We start from the raw sequence: 19,891 nt of genomic DNA, 5'->3' as shown, positions 1-19,891 counted from the left end.
AAGCAGTCCCATTTGATGTAATCTGTCATCCCAGTTACCATTGTCTGTGCCCTTACAATATATGTCCAGTTATAAACAGATGGTCATCTATGCCTCTGGGTGCATGATGCAGAACAATATAAGAGCAAATGCGTCATAATGGTACTACTCAAAGTGTGGTTAGTAGAATAGTGTTTGTCCACAAACTGACCATTATGTCTCTCAAAGGAATAAGCAGTTTACATCAGAATGTAAAACCAACAACTTCCTCAAGCACAGGTTTTCTTTCAGCTGACGTTTTATTTTTAGAACAAACTTCTCACTGAGAAAACTTGTGTGTTGAATTACATTCTGGCCCAAACTCCTTCTTTCCTAGAGTACTAGTCTGTGGACCAGCTGCCTTGAGTAGCCCTGCAAATAATTTTCAAGTCATTTACTAACTCTCTAGAAAACGATGGACAAATACATGATCATATTCTACCCTTTGAATTCTATTCCAAAGGCAAATTATAAACAGAAACATTAAATATTATTAAATTGCTCTTTGATCTACTAATCAGTAATACAAAGTTTTGAGAAACATTTCACCTACAAACTTTTCAATGACTAAATGGTTAACTTAAGTAGTTAACTGCCAGCAGCTAAATGATCCAGTGTGAATCTGGAGAAAAACGACTGCAAATTTTCAAATCAGTTTTTAAAATTCATCCTGAACATGATGCCATGGTAGAATTACAAGCCTATTTTGTTGGTCATGGAAATGTTTGACTTTTGAGTCTCCTTGGGACATAATAATAGCAATTTGACATAGTTTCATTGAGATGCTAACTCCAAGAAAATTAATGAATTTAGATATTCATTGGCTTTTTAGAGCTCCATTTTAAATAAATTTTAGTTCCATATCAAATTAATGAAAATTATCAACAAATTTGTCTTTATTTTGAGTTAAAAAATCACTACTCTAGATCATAGGTGAAATTGTTAGCAGAAGGATTTAAATAAATTACCACAAAATAAATAGCTATCAGAGTATGAAAAAGTAGAAAATGCACTAGTAATAAACTATAAATGTCAGTGCTCAATACAATATACATTAGATGTGTCCAAGCTCCCAGGTTTCCACATCATCTAGCATTAGAAAGGGTGTTACACAATAAAGGACTAAGGAGGAACACATCAATATATTTTTGCTCACCAAAGCCATAGAATAAGCTTAGAAATATATTTTGCTTCCTTTTCCATCAAAATACAAAGTCTTAGATTAATTTGAAGAGAATCACTTCAACAATTAGTCATATTGAAAAATGCTGATTAGTTCCTTCATAGTGTCCATGGTACAGTGTAATTTGTGAAGAGTATTTTGCTAATAAGGTTATGGCAAAACTTGGTGTTTGCATCAGCATTATATGCATTCCTCTTTAAACTTCATTTTTCTCTGAAATGTTTTCATGTACCTTTTGATGTATGGTCATATTTTTACATTTAAATTATTCTTGCATGTCATAATGTCAGTTTGGTATAATGCTTACTAGATGAATATTTAAGACAGTATTTCATGTTTATTTGTTGTCTTGCACACAGGTGAATCTGGTGTGGAAGAGTGGTCCCAGTGGAGCACATGTTCAGTTACTTGTGGTCAAGGGTCGCAGGTGCGAACCAGAACTTGTGTATCACCTTACGGGACACACTGCAGCGGCCCATTAAGAGAATCAAGGGTTTGCAATAACACTGCCCTCTGTCCAGGTAGTGTTAGCAGCAACTACAACTGTGGATGTTATTGAACTGTGTCATGCTACGCATTTGGAACGATTTGTTATTTTCATATGAAATGGGTATAGGCATTTTGATTAGAGTGGATAAGTGTAATTATTATTCAACTGTAATATTTTAAGATGTGTGTGATTATTTCTGCTTTTAAAGCAGTCACAAAATTAGGTAAATGACTCCCCTCTTCACTGCAAATATCAGTTTCTAATCTGTGTATCTACTTCTAAGAGTATTTCAGGTTCAAATATCTTTTCTGTGTTTTAGATGGTGAAAATGTTCAATTGAATTCTTGAGGAAAAATGTAATCTGCCTACGTACTAAAAATATGATGTATATTCATGTCATAAGGCAGTAGTTGACATAGTCTGTCAGGCAGTCAGTAGTTTTTATATCACTTATCTGACCCTATCAAAGAAAAGAGTGTCCCTGACCAAATAACTTTTTGTTATTTTATTTCATTCAAGTAACTTTCATCCTCAGAGGTATCCACGGCTTTGTAAACTTAAATGAAACTTAATGAAAAGAGAGACAGAGAGGGAGAGAGAGAGATCTTTAATGTTAAATGAAGCATTAACGATAGCATGCCCACTTAGTGTCAGATTTTCCATGTTACATCACAATTTTGTTCTTCAGTTGATGCACATCTGCATATTATAGACATTTCTCCTTCCCAGACCACTGACTTTCATGTAAAAATAAGTAACAATAGGACTCTGGACTTCGTTTCCAAAAGGTCAAAGCACATGATGTTACGAATCTCCAGATTTATCTTTTTGTCTAACCATTTATGTGGTGGATGAATGACTATAAACATACTGACAGCTACAGTTGACACTGGACTTGCATTCACAGCCTTTCCAGGGACCTCCAAAAGGGGACAGGTGTAAAGAAAATGACTTGTACTGCAGCAGCCTTTCATCTGCTAGCTTGTGCTTAGAAGTTTCTCATTAAGTTCCATTTCTAGAGATGGCTGACTCCACAGTTGCTAAAAGCAAGAGTAGAGAGTGGGTGGCATGGAGTAAGAGCAGGAATAATGTCAGTTTTCCAGCAGAATATGCAAAGGGGATCCATTAAAAGACAGTCTGAGAGAGTTGTTAATGGTTGTAGAGTTTCAGATTTGCAAAATGAAAAAGTCTGAATATCTGTTTCACATTATGAATATAGGTAATACTACTAAGTTGTAGACTAAAAATTGGTTAGATGGTAAATTTTACATTATGTGCTTTTTATCACCATAAAAAAGGACAGTGTGGAGGAAATAAAAGATAAAGAAAGTGGTGGGCAGAAGATGGAGGAATGATGCAATGAGGTGGGCGATCCCTTTAGAATAGAATTGGGAGGTAACAAAGCAGTAGATGAAGGTAGAATTAAAAGTTAAGCAGGGCAGAGAACTGAAGCCTGTGATGAAAGAAAGGCAGAATTAACTGGAAAAGAGCAACAATTGCCACTAAGAACAAGAAAAATCAGTGAGGCTCAGTGGGAATTAAACTAGAGCAAGAAAAAAACATGAAGTAAAAACTAAAAAGATTCATAAGAAAAAATGTTTAAGGAGTTTGTGAGGGGGAAGAAGATGAAAAACATGATTAAAAACAGGGTTCAGGCCGGGCGCGGTGGCTCAAGCCTGTAATCCCAGCACTTTGGGAGGCCGAGGCGGGCGGATCACGAGGTCAGGAGATCGAGACCATCCTGGCTAACACGGTGAAACCCCGTCTCTACTAAAAATACAAAAAACTAGCCAGGCGCGGTGGCGGGCGCCTGTAGTCCCAGCTACTCGGGAGGCTGAGGCAGGAGAATGGCGGGAACCCGGGAGGCGGAGCTTGCAGTGAGCTGAGATCCGGCCACTGCACTCCAGCCTGGGTGACAGAGCGAGACTCCGTCTCAAAAAAAAAAAAAAAAAAAAACAGGGTTCATAGAGCAGACAGATTCTAGGTACATTCGGCAACACAAGGAAAGCAAGTAGAAGTAAAGATCTGGAGATTTTATTTTATTTTATTTTTTAAACTGACAGGTAACATGTATGTTTTTATCATGTACAACATATTTTGAGGTCATGTTGTACATGATATATACATTATATATATATATATCAAATGTTGTGAAATGGTTAAATCTAACAAGTGTCTTACTACGTATAGTTATTTTTATGCTGAGAGCATTTAACATCCACTCTCTTTACATTTTTTAAGAATACAATATATAGTCATTAACCATAGTCACCATGCGGTATAATAGATCTCTTGAATTTCTTCCTCCTATCTAACTGTGATTACATATCATTTGACCAACATGTTTTAGAAATGAAATCTTCATCCCACAAGGGTAGATACTTACTTTCATTTGGGTGTGGGTAGAGTGGGTTTTCTGGGAAGAATACTTAAAAGCTGTTCCCTACTTACAGTATTGACTTAAGGAGATCCAGGATCAAGTTTTCTGTCCTTGATAATGAGAAAAATGTCAATAAAGAATTATGCTGTCCTTGAAATATAAATTTATCTAATCAACATGTGTTTGAATAGCCAAGACGCTTTCAACACACAAGGATAGTATTATGGCAAATGGATCTCTAAATGTGAGTCTGAGTGGATTGGAAAGTGTTCTCATATTTTCCATTCACAGCCTACTTCCCAGCCACTAGTTACGCACATTCATAAGGATGACATATGCAAGTTGCCATCCTTCTACCAGAGACTACTTATTAACGCCTTCACAGAGAACATCTGTGGTGGGATCAGAGCGCTTCTCCCACACAGAACTGCCAAACCCACTTTTTCACTGTGTCTGATGTCCAGAAGGCTATCTAATATTCCATAATTTAAAGATTTTTAATTTAAAGTTTGTCTTCCCCATTTATGCCTGAGGTTGCAATTTTTTGAATTTGAAAAATCAGATCTTGGTGACGACCTTGAGCAGTAGAATATAAATAACTCCCAGATGCTGTGTTCCAATAATGGAACACTAGGCATAAATTACCCAAAAACCCTTTTACCCTTACACCTATAGAACTACATACCAATTACTAGCTCCTCTTCACCTTTATATACATGAAGTCTTTTTTCTTTCTAAATTTGATTAAATAGTACCATTGACAACAAGTTTATCTTTTAATCATTGTTTTAGTTCAGAATGTTGAAGTAAAGAAAATGAAAACAGTTTTGTTGATTTATTTTTAATTTTCCAAGCATAAAGGACAATTTAGCAAACTAGAAATACAGAATAAGTTCCCCACTATAAGAAACTGGAATATTTTTCATCTGGTTGTGATATTTGTTATGAAATATTTTGTGCTCAAATGTTTTATTATTTGTTGTGCTGGTAAATATGTACTTACTTTGCAATCTAATAGATCCTGAAAATCGTGATAAAAAGTAAATTTTTAAAATGTAATGTTTCAAACAGTAGAAATACCTTCCTAAAATAATAAATTCCCAAAAAGAAAATTAACTCAGAAATCAGTAACTGATTTGTCACACTTTGGACATTCAAATGTATTTGGCATTTAATTAATGAAAATGACACAATAAATGAACAAATTGAATATTAAAGTCACTTTCCACAAAATGTGTGGAATTATAGTATTAGAGGTTATATTTATTTGTACTATAAAAAGCGAATCAGTAGTGTTATAAATTATTGATCATTCACCCATATTCAAATTTCAGAAGTCTGTGTTAATTAAATTATGCAATATGTTACTTCAATATGGATCCTAAGATATTTGACCTTTAGCAGAATTTTTACTTGGACATTGTACTCTCTTCAAAAGTCTTTATTACTCAAAGTAAAAAACAATGGACATAAACAGAAAGTAAATTGATAAAAATAGAGCTCTACATTCAACAACACAATTTATTGCCCTAGTTGAATTACAATTTTATGGTTTATTCCAGGGCTTCTCAACTTCATTACTACTGACATTTTGACCCCAGTAAGTCTTGGTTGGGGGGAGTCCATCCTGTGTATTTTTAAATGTTTAACAGCATACCTGGCTTTTACTCACTAGATGCCAGTAGCCCCCTTACTTTCCCCAAGTTGTGACAACAAAATATGTCTCCAGCCATTGCTGAATGTCACCTGGGAAGCAAAATTGCCACTAGCTGAGAGACACTGGTGTACTCTATATGTGTTTTAATCCTGTAGAAGAAGTTTCTGCAGGCTAAGGAAGGCTTTTGAATTTTATTTTTTGTAAATGTTACAGTTCTTATATTCATTTATTTATTAAAAGGTAAAACCTGGCCAGACGTGGTGGCTCACGCCTGTAATCCCAGCACTTTGGGAGGCCGAGGCAGGCGGATCACCTGAGGTCAAGACCAGCCTGGCTAACATGGTGAAACCCTGTCTCCACTAAAAATACAAAAATTAGCCAGACACAGTGGTGCTCGCCTGTAATACCAGCTACTCAGGAGGCTGAGGCATGAGAATCACTTGAACCTGGGAGGCAGAGGTTGCAGTGAGCTGACATTGTGCCACTGTACTCCAGCCTGGGTGACAGAGTGAGACTCTGTCTCAAAATAAAATGAGTAAAATAGAATAAAATAAAACCTTTCATTTATTTTATGTACAGCTCAATCTAAATCATAAGAAAATGTATATATGTTTATTTCAAAATATGGTTGTAATATATTTCAGGTATTGCATATTCTTCATTTCATCTCTAGTTATCACACAAAGAGACATAATAATATAGCTAGTGCCGAAGCTAAGGAGGAAAACTGTAAAAATGAATGAATTTCATTTAAATATATTTGTTTTATTAGGATCATTTTAAATGAACTAGATCATTTACAGATTCTCATGTTTTACTGCAAAATAAAAAAATAACAATTTGCCATTAAAATAAAAATGTCTAATCTTTAACATTAATCTTATGAATAGCATCTATAAACATTATACAGTATGTGCTGTAATTTTCTACTAACTCAATAGTATCTAAAATAATTGTTAATGATTTGTATCCTTTTCAAATGAAAAAAAAAACTTTTTAAAAATGACGTGAATGAGTCATGAAATTTTACCATGTAGCCATAAAGACTGTTAGAAAGTATTAAGTAACATTAATTTTCTGAAGATTCCAGTTTCATAATTTAAGCCATCAAGGTTAATCAACATTTTTTGAGATTCATGGAGGAAAATATGACAATTTAGCACCTTCCTTTTTCTCTGGGATTGTGCAATGCATATAGAACAGTATGATCTGACAGAAAAAAAATGAACAGAAGCAGCAATATGAATTTTATATAGCATCATTAACTTTTTATATAGGAGGAGAAAATAGGAAGAGAAAAGGTTTTTAAAATAGGAGGAGATAAGTTTTTTTAAAATAGGAGGAGAAAAGGTTGTTTTAGGAGAAATATTGGTAATTGGAAATAAATGCAATAGTATATAAAAATATTCATTTAATATACCAAAATACATTAATGTAAGTACTTTTAAACTATTTTGCTATAATTGATCATATATACATATATGAATATTTATATATGTGGGTAGTATATACATCTTATATATATATAGTTTTATTAGAGCTAGATATAGACTTATTTTTTTATAAATTGGCTTTGGTTTTCCCAAAATTTTATGGGAAAAAGTAAAACATCTTATTTTTTCTCACTCTCTTTTTTTTTTTTTCCCTACATGTTATTTTAAAACTATATTTCCCAACAAGGTTCTCAGAATGTTAAAGAGCTTTATATTGGATATTTCTATTGGCTGTTTTTTCAATGTTTAAACATCCTGTCACAACCAATTTAGGCAAATAAATAACATCAATAGAAGGGGAAGGGATATCTCACAATTAAGGTATCCTATATGTGTTTCTAAAGTAACAACTTGGTAAGCATACATATGAAGAAGATTCTAGATATATTATATTTACTCGCCTATTTCCTCTGCCACTTTTTATGGGCCTGTGCTTACCCTTACCAATGTTAAAGAAAAAAAATGGGGGGGGGTCATTTTCCTCTATAAATTTCTACTCCCCTTAATCATATCTGTGGGTGTCATATCAAACATCTGGCCTCTTGAACTTCTAAGAGTATAGCAAGATGAGAGGTTCAACATCGAGAGAGGAGCTTTTGAACAAAAAGCACATTTTTTTCTCATGCCTTTTTATTGATATTGTCTATTAGGGTGCTATTACTTATTGTCTCAAGTATTAAAAATTAGGATGAGAGTGGTGATTTTACCATGCAGGGAAAGGATCAAACATTGAATCTTTTTTTTTTTTTTTTTTTTTGGAAGATGGAGTCTCACTCTGTTGCCTAGGCTGGAGTGCAGTGACCTGATCTCAGTTCACTGCAACCGCCGCCTTCCAGGTTCAAGTGATTCTCCTGCCTCAGCCTCCTGAGCAGCTAGGACTACAGGCACACAACACCATGTCCAGCTAATTTTTGTAGTTTTAGTAGAGATGGGGTTTCACTATGTTGGCCAGGCTGGTTGCGAACTCCTAACCTCAGGTGATCTGCCCACCTTGGCCTCTGAAAGCACTGGGATTACATGCATGAGCCACCACACCTGGACTAAACACTGAATCTTGATGGTCTTTTGTAAAATATAACATTATTTATTCACAGTGGTTATTATGAAAGAACACAAATTATGTTATTTAAGATCAATTGTTAATTCCTTGTAGTAGTATGTTTGAAGAATTGATATATTCATATTTATGTTAAGCATAATTATTTTCTTTAGAAATTTATATAAATTCGGTAGAGTTCTAGTTCTATCAAGTTGTTAGAGGAGGAAAAGCATCTTCTGGTTTCATGGTCATTAAAAAGAGATTATCGTATTTTCCATTCATTTTGAAACAGGGATAAGAGGAATATTTTATGTGAGTAGATACTCTGTTTGAAATTCTTTTTATTCAAAATATGGTAACTTTAAACCAAATTTTTAAATGGCAAAAAAATATATTTTCTAAAATGTGATGTTAAAAGTTAAATGCACCCTCAATTTTCAGATTTTTTTTTTTTTGAGACGGAGTCTCGCTCTGTCGCCCGGGCTGGAGTGCAGTGGCCGGATCTCAGCTCACTGCAAGCTCCGCCTCCCGGGTTCATGCCATTCTCCTGCCTCAGCCTCCCAAGTAGCTGGGACTACAGGCACCCGCCACCTCGCCCGGCTAGTTTTTTTTGTAGTTTTTAGTAGAGACGGGGTTTCACCGTGTTAGCCAGGATGGTCTCGATCTCCTGACCTCGTGATCCGCCCGTCTCGGCCTCCCAAAGTGCTGGGATTACAGGCTTGAGCCACCGCGCCTGGCCAATTTTCAGATTTTTTTAAATTTTCTAACATAATAAAAATCATTAATCCCAAAATTTTATAAATGTTAGGAGAATTATGTTGGGCTTTGGCTATCTAAATGAAAACTTAATTCTAGGAGATTATCTCTAAGAGATTTAGTTTTCTATATTATTAGCTGATATTACTTTAACTTAAAAATAATTTGTGACTGTTTTACCATGAGGGAGAGAGGTGTATTTCCATTAAATATAAGGAATGGTTTAAAATTTATGACATGAATAACTGTTAAAATGCAGAAAAAAGCACATGCAATTTTTCATTATTTTAATGAATTTTTAAATTAATAATTATATTTTATGACAAGAATGTTAACTGTGTTTTAAAATATCTTCATATTTGTCTATTTAATGAGTTTTGTTTTTTAATTATAAAGAAAATAATCTTTGATTTTACTTCTCTGCTTTTGTTGTTGAAGCTTCTTTGCTTTATTACAGTACACGGAGTATGGGAGGAATGGTCACCATGGAGTTTATGTTCATTTACATGTGGTCGAGGCCAAAGAACAAGAACAAGGTCATGCACACCTCCTCAGTATGGAGGAAGGCCGTGTGAAGGACCTGAAACACATCATAAGCCTTGTAATATTGCTCTTTGCCCAGGTGAGCCTATTCTGCATTTGGTTATCTTTGCATTATGTGCTTTTTATAAGATTCCTATTGTACACAAGAAATATTAAGAGGACAACCTTCATTCAGTCACATTGGAAAATGTGTCCTTTTCATTGTATCTTGCCTAAAACTGGGTACTTTTCTTGATTCTATCATATGTAGTGGTATAGAATATGTCCTTTAGTGTCAATCAACATTAATCTTTATTATATTTCTACAAATGTGTATATTAATGTTTTCCACCAAGATTTTTATCCGCACTTGCTTTTTCTTTCTGGGAAAATCACAAGGAATCCTAAAGACTTGAGATTAATTATTGCCTTCACACTGAAACTAGAGAGATCTGACTTAGAGCCAGTCCTTCCTATGGTATTCCCTTACACTCATTCAATTAGGGAGTGGCAATGTACCACTGACCATGTATAAAAATATTTGCTAGGGAATCAGACTTTCTAGATCTCTTGCTAGATGCATAAAATGGCTAAATTATAAACAATTTACAATCTTTATGGGATTATGAAGACTATACGGTCTGTTCTTAGAGTATATTTATGTTATCTTAAACTTTTCTTTCCTTTAAAATGTTTCCATTCTATTTTATCTATCCTTGATAATTAATTTCACCCATTATGCTAGAGGGAAGCCTTCACAATGCTCTCATTTAGTTTATTCAAACATCAAACAAATTCCTCCAAAATAAATAAGAATAATGTCCAGCTTCAAAGGACTTACAAGTTATGGGAGAAAATATACACACATAGATTATATAATCTCTCAGGGCCAGCAAAGACACATTTTAAAGAAAGAGACATAGATGGAGAATTGCAAAGGCTAAGATGGCAAAGATCAATATAAGTAATCACTCTCTTCTTGGGGAGATTTTCTCATTAGCCCATTTATTTACATATTCTGCATGCAAGCAACATAGTTGGGATCCCAGTACTGTTGTCCTCCAAATAAATCCTACAACTCACCCTCAGTCCCACTGACCCTTTGAATACCCCCAAGTTAATGTCCTGAACTATGAAACAATACTTCAAAGTCCTTCTGGAAATTTTAAATATATAAAACGTTAAGAATATGAAAACAATCCAATGTGTAGATATGCAAAAGTCATCTAACAAGATTAATTGTTCCCTTCAGAGAAAGACTACTAGGTTCCTGTACTTAATGACGTAGAATTAAAGATGAAGGCAAATAATTATAATTATATTATTTTACTGACTAATATAATTATTTCCTAAAATTTTATGAATTCTGTGAATTATAAATATAACTTATGAGTTAATATTCATGCAATTATGAATATTAGAGGGTCAAAACCATGATTAGTTATTTGTTAACCAGTACTAGAAAATCTGTTTATGAGATCAGTAACATCCTGTCTTATTTCTCTCTCTATAAACACACAGGCAGGCAGACACACACACATGTAGTCATGCCTTATGCTTTCAACAAAGATTTGGAAAAGTTTATTTTTTTATATATTTTTCAATTTTTTTCAATGCTGAGCTGTAACATTTACATAGAGTCAAATATAGTTTACTCTTATTTGTCCATGGAGTTCAAAGAAATAGACAATTTGGGTAAATAAAAGACAAGAACTAACTATAGAAACTTTTTAAATACTTTTTTGTTACTTCTTTTATGTCAGCTGGACTCCATAAATACAAACATAAAAATGGCATTGATCGGTTAAAATATTGTGAACCAAGTTTCTCATAGTCTACTCTCCATTAGCTTTTCTAGGAGCAAAATCCTTAGATATCAGTAGAGAGGCTATGTTAGAGTTCAGATGTGAAAACTCATTTTTTTAAGTTGATACAGTTGTGGAACTTTATCACTCAAGTAGTAACCAAGTTTTTAAGCTACTTGGATATTAGTGGTATTATCTTATCATAGGAAGCACTCTTAGTCCAACAAAATCAGATGGCTTTCTTTCATGTAGGTCCTTTATTTTTGTGCATTATGACTATATTATTTTTAAATGTGGCCTTGCTCATATTCTCTCATCAGTGAGCATATGGGCATATCCTTGAGTACTTAAACGTATCATGTGCCATTTCTGACTTCCGTTATTTTCATTCTTGAATTTAGTTGCATCATAAAAGATGTAAAATTCTTATCACATTGTATCCCTATGAACTTAGTATCTGAAAGCGAACTCTAATAACTAACTAGGATTCTTTTTAAGTTTCTAGGCTGTGCCCCAAAAAAAAGTGACGTTATGATTTTAAAATATGTAGGTTTATTTGATAGAAACATTTGAAATTAACTTTAGAACTTATCAACTTATAGCTAAACTCAGGCACCTTCACTGGATATGAAAGCATTATTAACTGTCAACTAGATGTAAGGCACTGCTGAAAAGTATATATAGTCCCTGATTTCAAAAGTTTTACTTTCCATTCAGAAGATTCAGACATAAGCATGTGTAAAGTTGAATGCAGTTCTGAAAACCTCATGTAAATATGCTAGCTTCAATGAAAGATGGTAACTTGAGGATTCAGTGGTTTCAGGCAACATTTTTTCTAACCATCTTACATGATATCCCTAAGCTATCATATTAAGAATAAAGCTATGATAGGTAGTACATCGGTAGTGAAGAATGTAGATCAGGACCTACACTAGAGTATGGATAAGAGCAGGACAGAAGAAATAGGCAAAACCACAAACTGTCTCCCACTACTCACTACTTTTGCAGGATTTGACGGGATGGGCTGTGGTAATAATGCGCAGTGAGATTTTTGTGTGGGATAATGTTAAAACAGCATTACAGTCTTAAAGTTTCTTACTTTAAAAAACTATATGAAATCACCCTAATGAAATAGACACTATGTAGGAATGACATGCATTGTTTATATCAAATAATGAAATACTTTTATGTATTCAGAGTTTGATATATACCTATAAGTAGATAATTTGCTATCAGATTCCTTGTTGAGTCAATGTACAACTTCCTCCCATTTCTTTTGAGGTGAGAGAAAACCATTGTCTGGGATCCATATAAGGAGAAAGGAAAAGAAGATATAGTGTTTCCTAGTCTGAGTTGTTAGTTACTGATTTGTATCCCATGTCTGAGAACAGGGGGCTGATACTGACGAAACAAGACAGGCAAGAGGCATAGAGCAACAAAAGGAATTCCCTAGCTCATAAGCATAATGTGGCCTATTCTTTCTTTGTAATCTACACTAATAATTAAAATATTATGGAAAGGTGTGTATTTGTGTGTGTATATGTGTGTTCAATGGTCTTTGTGGTCTGTTTTACTTATCTCACCAAAGTTCTGGTGGTCCAATATGTTTTCTATTTCTCTGATTTTCATTGTAGTCATTAATTGAGAATTGACTTAATAATGGTCAATTCTCAATTAATAATTTACATATTTGAGGATAAATAAATTTTATTTTATTTCCTATTTTTCTCTCCATGCAACTCTATACCTAGTGGAAACCAAAAAATTACAACTAAGTGGATTTTCTTGACATTAACATATCCAAATTTCTAATATCCCAATATTTAAAGGACATTTTCTATGTGTATTTCATAATACATTGATGTGATGAAGCAGAGTGATCTTGGACTTTTGCAAGAGATCACATATTTAAATGTAGATTTTTACCTTTCAATATAATTATGTCACTCATCTAATCTTTAGTTTATTCATCTGTAAAATGGGGACGATAGTAATACCCACTTCATAAGACTTTGTGAGATGCTGTAAGGTAGAGAACCTGATAGGGAGTAAATACTGTGAAAGTATTAGTAGTAGTATGTTAACGCCCTTCAACCAAAGTTCATCAGAGTCATGCCTGCAGTTGACCTAGCTGAATTTGTTACTCTTGAGAGTGAGGGGAAACTAACATAGGGAACTGTGGGGATCTCAGCAACGGAGTGTTTGAAATACTTAAGGGATCTGGGCTTGTGTTAAGTGATTTGGCAGAGGGTTTGAGGAAACGAGCGGCCTTTGTTCTGAACTGGATGCTGTTTGGAAGGTGTGACAATTCTATGGTTGGATACCTTAATAAATTATCCAGATAATAAACTATCTGGATACCTTAATAAATTGTGGCTGGAAGACCAGCCATAATTGGTAAAGAAATACCAGTCACTCATATTAGCCGAGAAAGAAGAATGTTTGGTACTTTGTGAGTTGCACTATGACCTTGTTTTTGTCTCTTAAGTGTCATTGCATGTTATTTATGTTTTCTGACATGGGTTAGGTCTAACTAGCGATAACAGTTTTTCTGTGGGCATCACGCAAGCTGCTAATCAGGTCTAACTGTAAGTGTCTTTTTATGGTGATTCCCCCTGTAGGGTGATTTGATCACTTTAGAACCCTCTGTCCTTAATGGTCTTGATTTTTATTAATATTTAACAGGAGAAAAGTGTCGCACATAATGGAAAGTTGCATTTTCCAGTATGACTGCCATTAAAATTATATAGATATATATACCCAAAATAAAATTTATATAACCATTTCCAAAATTAAATACTTTGGGGAACATAAAAAGCTTAAGATCTTAGTTAAAAGCCTGAAGTTTTAATACTAATTTTCTTTATAGCTTTTTACTTTATCGTAATATTTTCCCCTAGTCAGTAGTTGAATATTAGAGAAGCTAATGATTTAAGTTTAGTTCTTACTGTTTTCAGTGTGGACATTTCCCCATCTGATATGTTTCCATGCAGTAGAGTATAAATAATATAAGGTACAAGGATAAATAATAATTGGGTGACAGATTAAAAACTAAAATAAATGAAAGTTCTATTGGTAAATAATTCTTCACTTATATACTGAAATATATATATGGATTTAATTATATGATTCAGTGGGACAAAGAGTGGTCTGTGATTCAGAAGACATGGATTAAAATTCAGTCCCAATCCTTAATTAAAATACATGGGCAATTTATATACTCTATTTTTCAATTTCCTTTTTTGTGAAATGGAGTCAGTATTAATTACCCCTCTATATTACAGAATTGACATATTATTATAATTAGGTAGAAATACTTTGTATAGTATAAAAATCAATGTAAAGTAGAGGATTTTTTTAATGATTTATATGAAGATATTACTTTAAAATGAAGGGATTTTGGAAGAAATAGGTCAAATAAACCAGGGATATTATGATAATTACTGGGCTCTACTGTCTTAGTCATAGACTCAAAGGGATTCTTCTCCCAGGTTTGTGCTAGGAAGAAGTACTTTCATACAGGCTGTGTCAGTCTGTTGGGCTGAGCAGTGTCACACCCATCAAACTGCATTTGAGAAATGCTTTACTGGGAGCCTAAACCCTACCAGAGGGATGCTGCCATGTTGCAGTTTCCAGATACATTTCATACTCTTACAAACCCTAAGAAGAGAGAAAGAATCACCTAAGAGTAGGGCCTTAGAAACAGATGGACCCAGATATTTCTGTCATGTAGAGAAAAAGGCTTTAGTCTCCTACGAGCCTAAAATTCTGGTCTGCAGCATCTATGGGAGGATGCCTTGCCCTCCATCTCTCTGCAGGGAGCCCTTCTGGTGAAGACAGCGAGTGGGAAGATTCTAAACATTTGCTGGAATTTGGTTCAAAGGTCCCTGATTGTGTTTGCATGAGGTTGTTATAATTTGTAAGTCAAATGCTGCCTCATTAACCTGTTCTTTAATTGATATGGATTTTATCTTCTTAGCCTTCTAGCCTGTTGTACGACAATTATATTTGTTTTATGTCATTTTAGATTTTGGGCATTACTCCAGTGTTTTTTTCCGTTCTTAACTTAAAAGATTTTTAAATTAATTGTGTCTTTATTAATCTTGGCTTGCTTTCTTTTACTATTTAGTATTTTTTCTCATTCAAACTTTAACTTACCTACTTTTTTTTATCCTTCTTAGCCTTACTATTATCATTTGGTTATATTTTAATTCTAATTTTTAAAAATGATGTTGCATTTGGACCAGGAGCGGGGACTCACGCCTGCAATCCCAGCACTTTGGGCGGCGGAGGCGGGTGGATCACGAGGTCAGGAGATCAAGACCATCCTGGCTAACACGGTGAAACCCCGTGTCTACTAAAAATACAAAACATTAGCCGGGCGAGGTGGCGGGCGCCTATAGTCCAGCTACTCTGGAGGCGGAGGCAGGAGAATGGCGGGAACCCGGGAGGCGGAGCTTGCACTGAGCCGAGATCGCGCCAGTGCACTCCAGCCTGGGCGACAAAGCGAGACTCCATCTCAAAAAAAAAAAAGTGATGTTGCATTTTTATTTTCCTCCTATGTAGTTCAGTTTAAAATGGCAAATGGAAGACAGATTTTTGCTTTTCAACATATGCCCAAAGCAAGAGTTTGTACTCTGTTTTTTTAGAGACAGGGTCTTGCACTGTTACCCAGGCTGGAGTGCAGTGGCATGATTATATCTCATTGTACCTGGGAATCCTGGGCTCAAGCATCCTCCCACCTCAGCCTCCTGAGAAGCTGAGACTACAGGTGTGCAATACCACACCCTGCTACCTTTATTTTTTATTTTTGTAGACACATGGTCCCACTATATTTCCCAAGCTGATCTTAAACTTATACCTTAAGCAATCCCTCCATCTCAGCCTCTCAGAGCTCTGGGATAACAGGCATGAGCTACTATGCTGGGCAGAAGCTGGACTCTTGTACATTTCAGTCTTGTGTACCGAAAGAGTCTTTACAGATCCCTGGGTAACTCCCAACTTACTGCAAATCTGAACTCTCCAAATTTGCCATCACAAAATGAAATAACTTTAAAGCCAGCATCCAAAATTTGTCTTCCCCTTAATTCTTTCCTACCTATGACTTAATCAATCAAGAATACTCAACCCAGAACAGTTGCTGAAATGCTAGTTTTATTATCCAAAATATTCACAACATAATCTAATTTGTGGTTCTTTTTATCTAACGTGTTCTAAGTTGTCAACATTTACTGGTAAGGATGTAAAAATAGACTGAAAACAATATGTTTATTAAAATGTATTATGGAATTTAATTTGGCTCTTGTATAAAGAAGGCAATTTTGTCTTCAAAGTGAGCCCAATTGCAACTCCATATGTATGGCAGGAGGAGGTTCATATAACAAAGTCAACCCCAGGAACCTAGCAATTTAATCTTTGCAGTTTTAACTCTTCTAGTTTTAGAAAATATGGTAATTTGTCACACTGCTGAAGCGAAACTCTAATTGTCCCCAGAATGACTTTGGTATATAAAGAAGCATGTTACAGGATGGTAAGGCACGCTGATCTCTCAGCGTTCTCCCAGCTTCAAAACACAGCCTTATCGTTCTTGATTCTTAGTCACTTTTGTAGAATGGCTCAGAAAGCAACAGACTTTTGGAGTTTTTAATTTGAAAACTAACATTAAGAAAACAGAATCCAACTGCAAGTGCTTCTGATGAGAAAGAAGAGAAATTGAAACAGCCTAAGAAAGTGTTGATTCTGACCTGGCTACATATGAGAGAAGAAATTATGTATTCTAGTTCAGTGTTTATTAAATGGTGTTCTATGAATTAAAAAAAAGAAGAAGTTAGGGGATTACATTTCAATTAAATTTGAGAAGTAAATTTGTAAACAAAGGTTATTCATTGCAGTACTTGCTGCCTCATGTCTAAAATGGCATTCCAAATTTAACATCAAAAAAACAGAAATTTTGATTTAAGAGCTATATACACCCAAATTGTTGAACACTAGTCTAACCCAGTTCAATAAAATGATCAACCCTTTACCTATGTGATTAAGCTAAAATCCTAAAAGTCAACCTTGATTTTCTACTTTTCTATACCCTACCACAAACCTGCCAGCTCTACATCCAGAAAACACTGTAAATTCATCCACATTTTTTCTATGCCCACTGATGCCACCATAATTCAGGCCACCGTCAGCTCTCTCTGGACTACATACAGTATAGTTCCCCAATATTTCACAGTACCCATTCTTGCCCCTGTACCATCCGTTCTACACAAAACCACAATATTAAGTTTTGAAATGTAAATTATATCTTATCACTTCCTTACTTTAAAATCTTCTCATACTTTGCATCTTCCCTGGTTGCATGGCCTATAGGGCCCTATAAGATCTGGCTTCTGCGCAGCATCTGAACCCATCTCTTGCCACCTCTCCTTTTCCAGGATCCCCACAAGCCCCAGCCTTCTCTCTGTTCCTGAACACAGACCTTCACATGACAACAGATATTTTACATGTAAAATAATTTTTAGTGCCAAATAGGAGACATTGCTTCATTTTTAATTTTTATTTTCAGTGATACTCTGGATTTAAAAAAAAATATTAGTTAATTTATTTTACAGTCCTCAGCCCCATAACATTTCTGGAAACCCTAGTGTCATTTTACTGAAAAAGAAAAAAATTGAGGACAGGGAGGCTTTGGCGAAGTGGAAATTAAGAGTTGGCTCTGTGCAGTGATTCAGACTCAGCTCTAATATCGTCCTCTCCTGAGACTGCCTGAGCACTCCCTGTCGCATTGCCCTCTTTAGCACGTTGTCTTCATAACACCTCTAGTGAAACGCTCTGGTTTATTCATTTTGCTCGTTTATCATCTGCCCCCACTACAGCCTCCAGACTATATGTTCATAAGAGCAGAGCTCAGCCAGTCCTAATCACCACAGCTCCCCCGTGGCGCAGTTGAGCAATGCCAATCACAGACTAAATTCTCTATAAATTTTTACTCCTGTGTGTGTTATGAGACTTGGAGAGGGATTGTGGAGTGGTTACGTTTTCCCAACTTACCAGGGAACTCTTTCCTGACAGAATGCTGAGATGTGAATCCGTTTTCAATAGAAATACAGTTTCAGAAAGAAAGCTTTGAGGTGTTTTTAAATTTGTAGGTTTACAATGACCCTGAGAGGTCCCTCTTACAAATATTGGAAGTAAGCCGTACACAAGGAACAGGCATTGAGTGGGTAGAGGCATTGATTGTCTCTACTACCTCGCTGCTGAGCCAGGTAAAAAGCCATGCACATGTACCCTAGAACTTAAAGTATAATTAAAAAATAAAATAAAATAAAATAAAATAAAATTTAAAAAGCCAATCCTGCATGCAGGGTTGAAGGAGAAGCAGCTTCCTCCCCACTTTAGCTCCCCAGTTAAACATCAGATAACAAGAAAAAAGCTGTTCCTTCACATGTTGGAGAACCTAGGTGAGTGGTTATAAAAAAAGATATAGAGATATATTATATGATAAATTGGTTTTATTTTTACATTTCTCTACATTTATCCCTAAAAGATAATGCACAAATTCTATCTGGAAATGCTTAAATATCCAAAACAGAACTCTTAATTTCCACCTCCCAAAAGCCTCCCTGTTCTCTATTTTTTTCTCATTCAGTAAAATGACACTACTGTTTCCAGAAGTGTTATGGGGCTATGACCCGTAAAACAAATCCATTAATATTTTTTTTAATCCAGAATATCACTGAAAAGAAAAACTTAAAAATAAAACAATGTCTCATAGTTGGCACTAAAAATCATATATATAAAAACATATATATATATAATGTCTGTTGTCTGTGTATATATGTGTGTATATATTATATGTGTATATATGTGTGTGTATATACATAGTCTGTTGTGTAGTTTTTTAAGTTAAATTTATATATTCCTCTCCTACCTGACTTTTCAATTATCTCTTTTCTCAGTGATTTGGACTTGACACACTAAAGAAATATTAGGCCTTTCCTCCTTTGTTTTTTATATCCAATGAGTTATTTTGTCAAGCCAATTCCTTCGTAACAGTGCAATTACACCAACATGGTACACGCACACATATGTAACAAACCTGCATGTTGTACACATGTACCCTAGAACTTAAAGTATAATTTAAAATAATTTTAAAAGCTTGCAAAAAAAAAGTGCCATTAATTTTCAATAAAAGGATATTTCGGTTCTCAGTGTTAAAATAAAATCGCAAAAAATGCCCACTTGATACATCTTCAATTGTATTATTTTTTTCTGTTACTGACTTTGTGAACAAAACTGACCCCATCTAAAATACATGTTTTGTGGATGTTTATAGTAACACTGAACCTCAAATTGTCCTCAGATTTCTAATATTAACTCACTCTTAAGCTTTAACATTAACACAGAATATGTACATGGTCAGAAGGGGTTGAACAACTATAACTATAAATATATGAATTTAAAGTCTCAAAACATTTTTTTTATTATTGATGCAGTCTTATTTCAGTAAAAGCCTGATGAGCAAAACACTTCACAAATAGATGTTCTTGTTCTT

At 34.7% G+C, this 19,891-nt stretch overlaps 1 protein-coding gene across 3 annotated transcripts in view; it reads left to right on the top strand.

Annotated features, from left to right (window-relative positions):
* Positions 1 to 19,891, top strand: part of ADGRB3 (adhesion G protein-coupled receptor B3) — a 737,861-nt gene that overhangs the window by 286,954 nt on the left and 431,016 nt on the right. For all 3 annotated transcript variants that reach the window (XM_005552615.5, XM_074037708.1, XM_015449250.4), the window contains 2 exons: positions 1,561 to 1,722; positions 9,474 to 9,638. In XM_005552615.5, coding sequence (XP_005552672.1) covers positions 1,561 to 1,722; positions 9,474 to 9,638 — 327 coding nt within the window. The remainder of the gene's footprint in view (positions 1 to 1,560; positions 1,723 to 9,473; positions 9,639 to 19,891) is intronic.

This window comes from Macaca fascicularis, chromosome 4, assembly GCF_037993035.2.
Source record: "Macaca fascicularis isolate 582-1 chromosome 4, T2T-MFA8v1.1".
NCBI lineage: Eukaryota > Metazoa > Chordata > Mammalia > Primates > Cercopithecidae > Macaca > Macaca fascicularis.
This window is presented reverse-complemented; position numbering and strand designations above follow the sequence as displayed.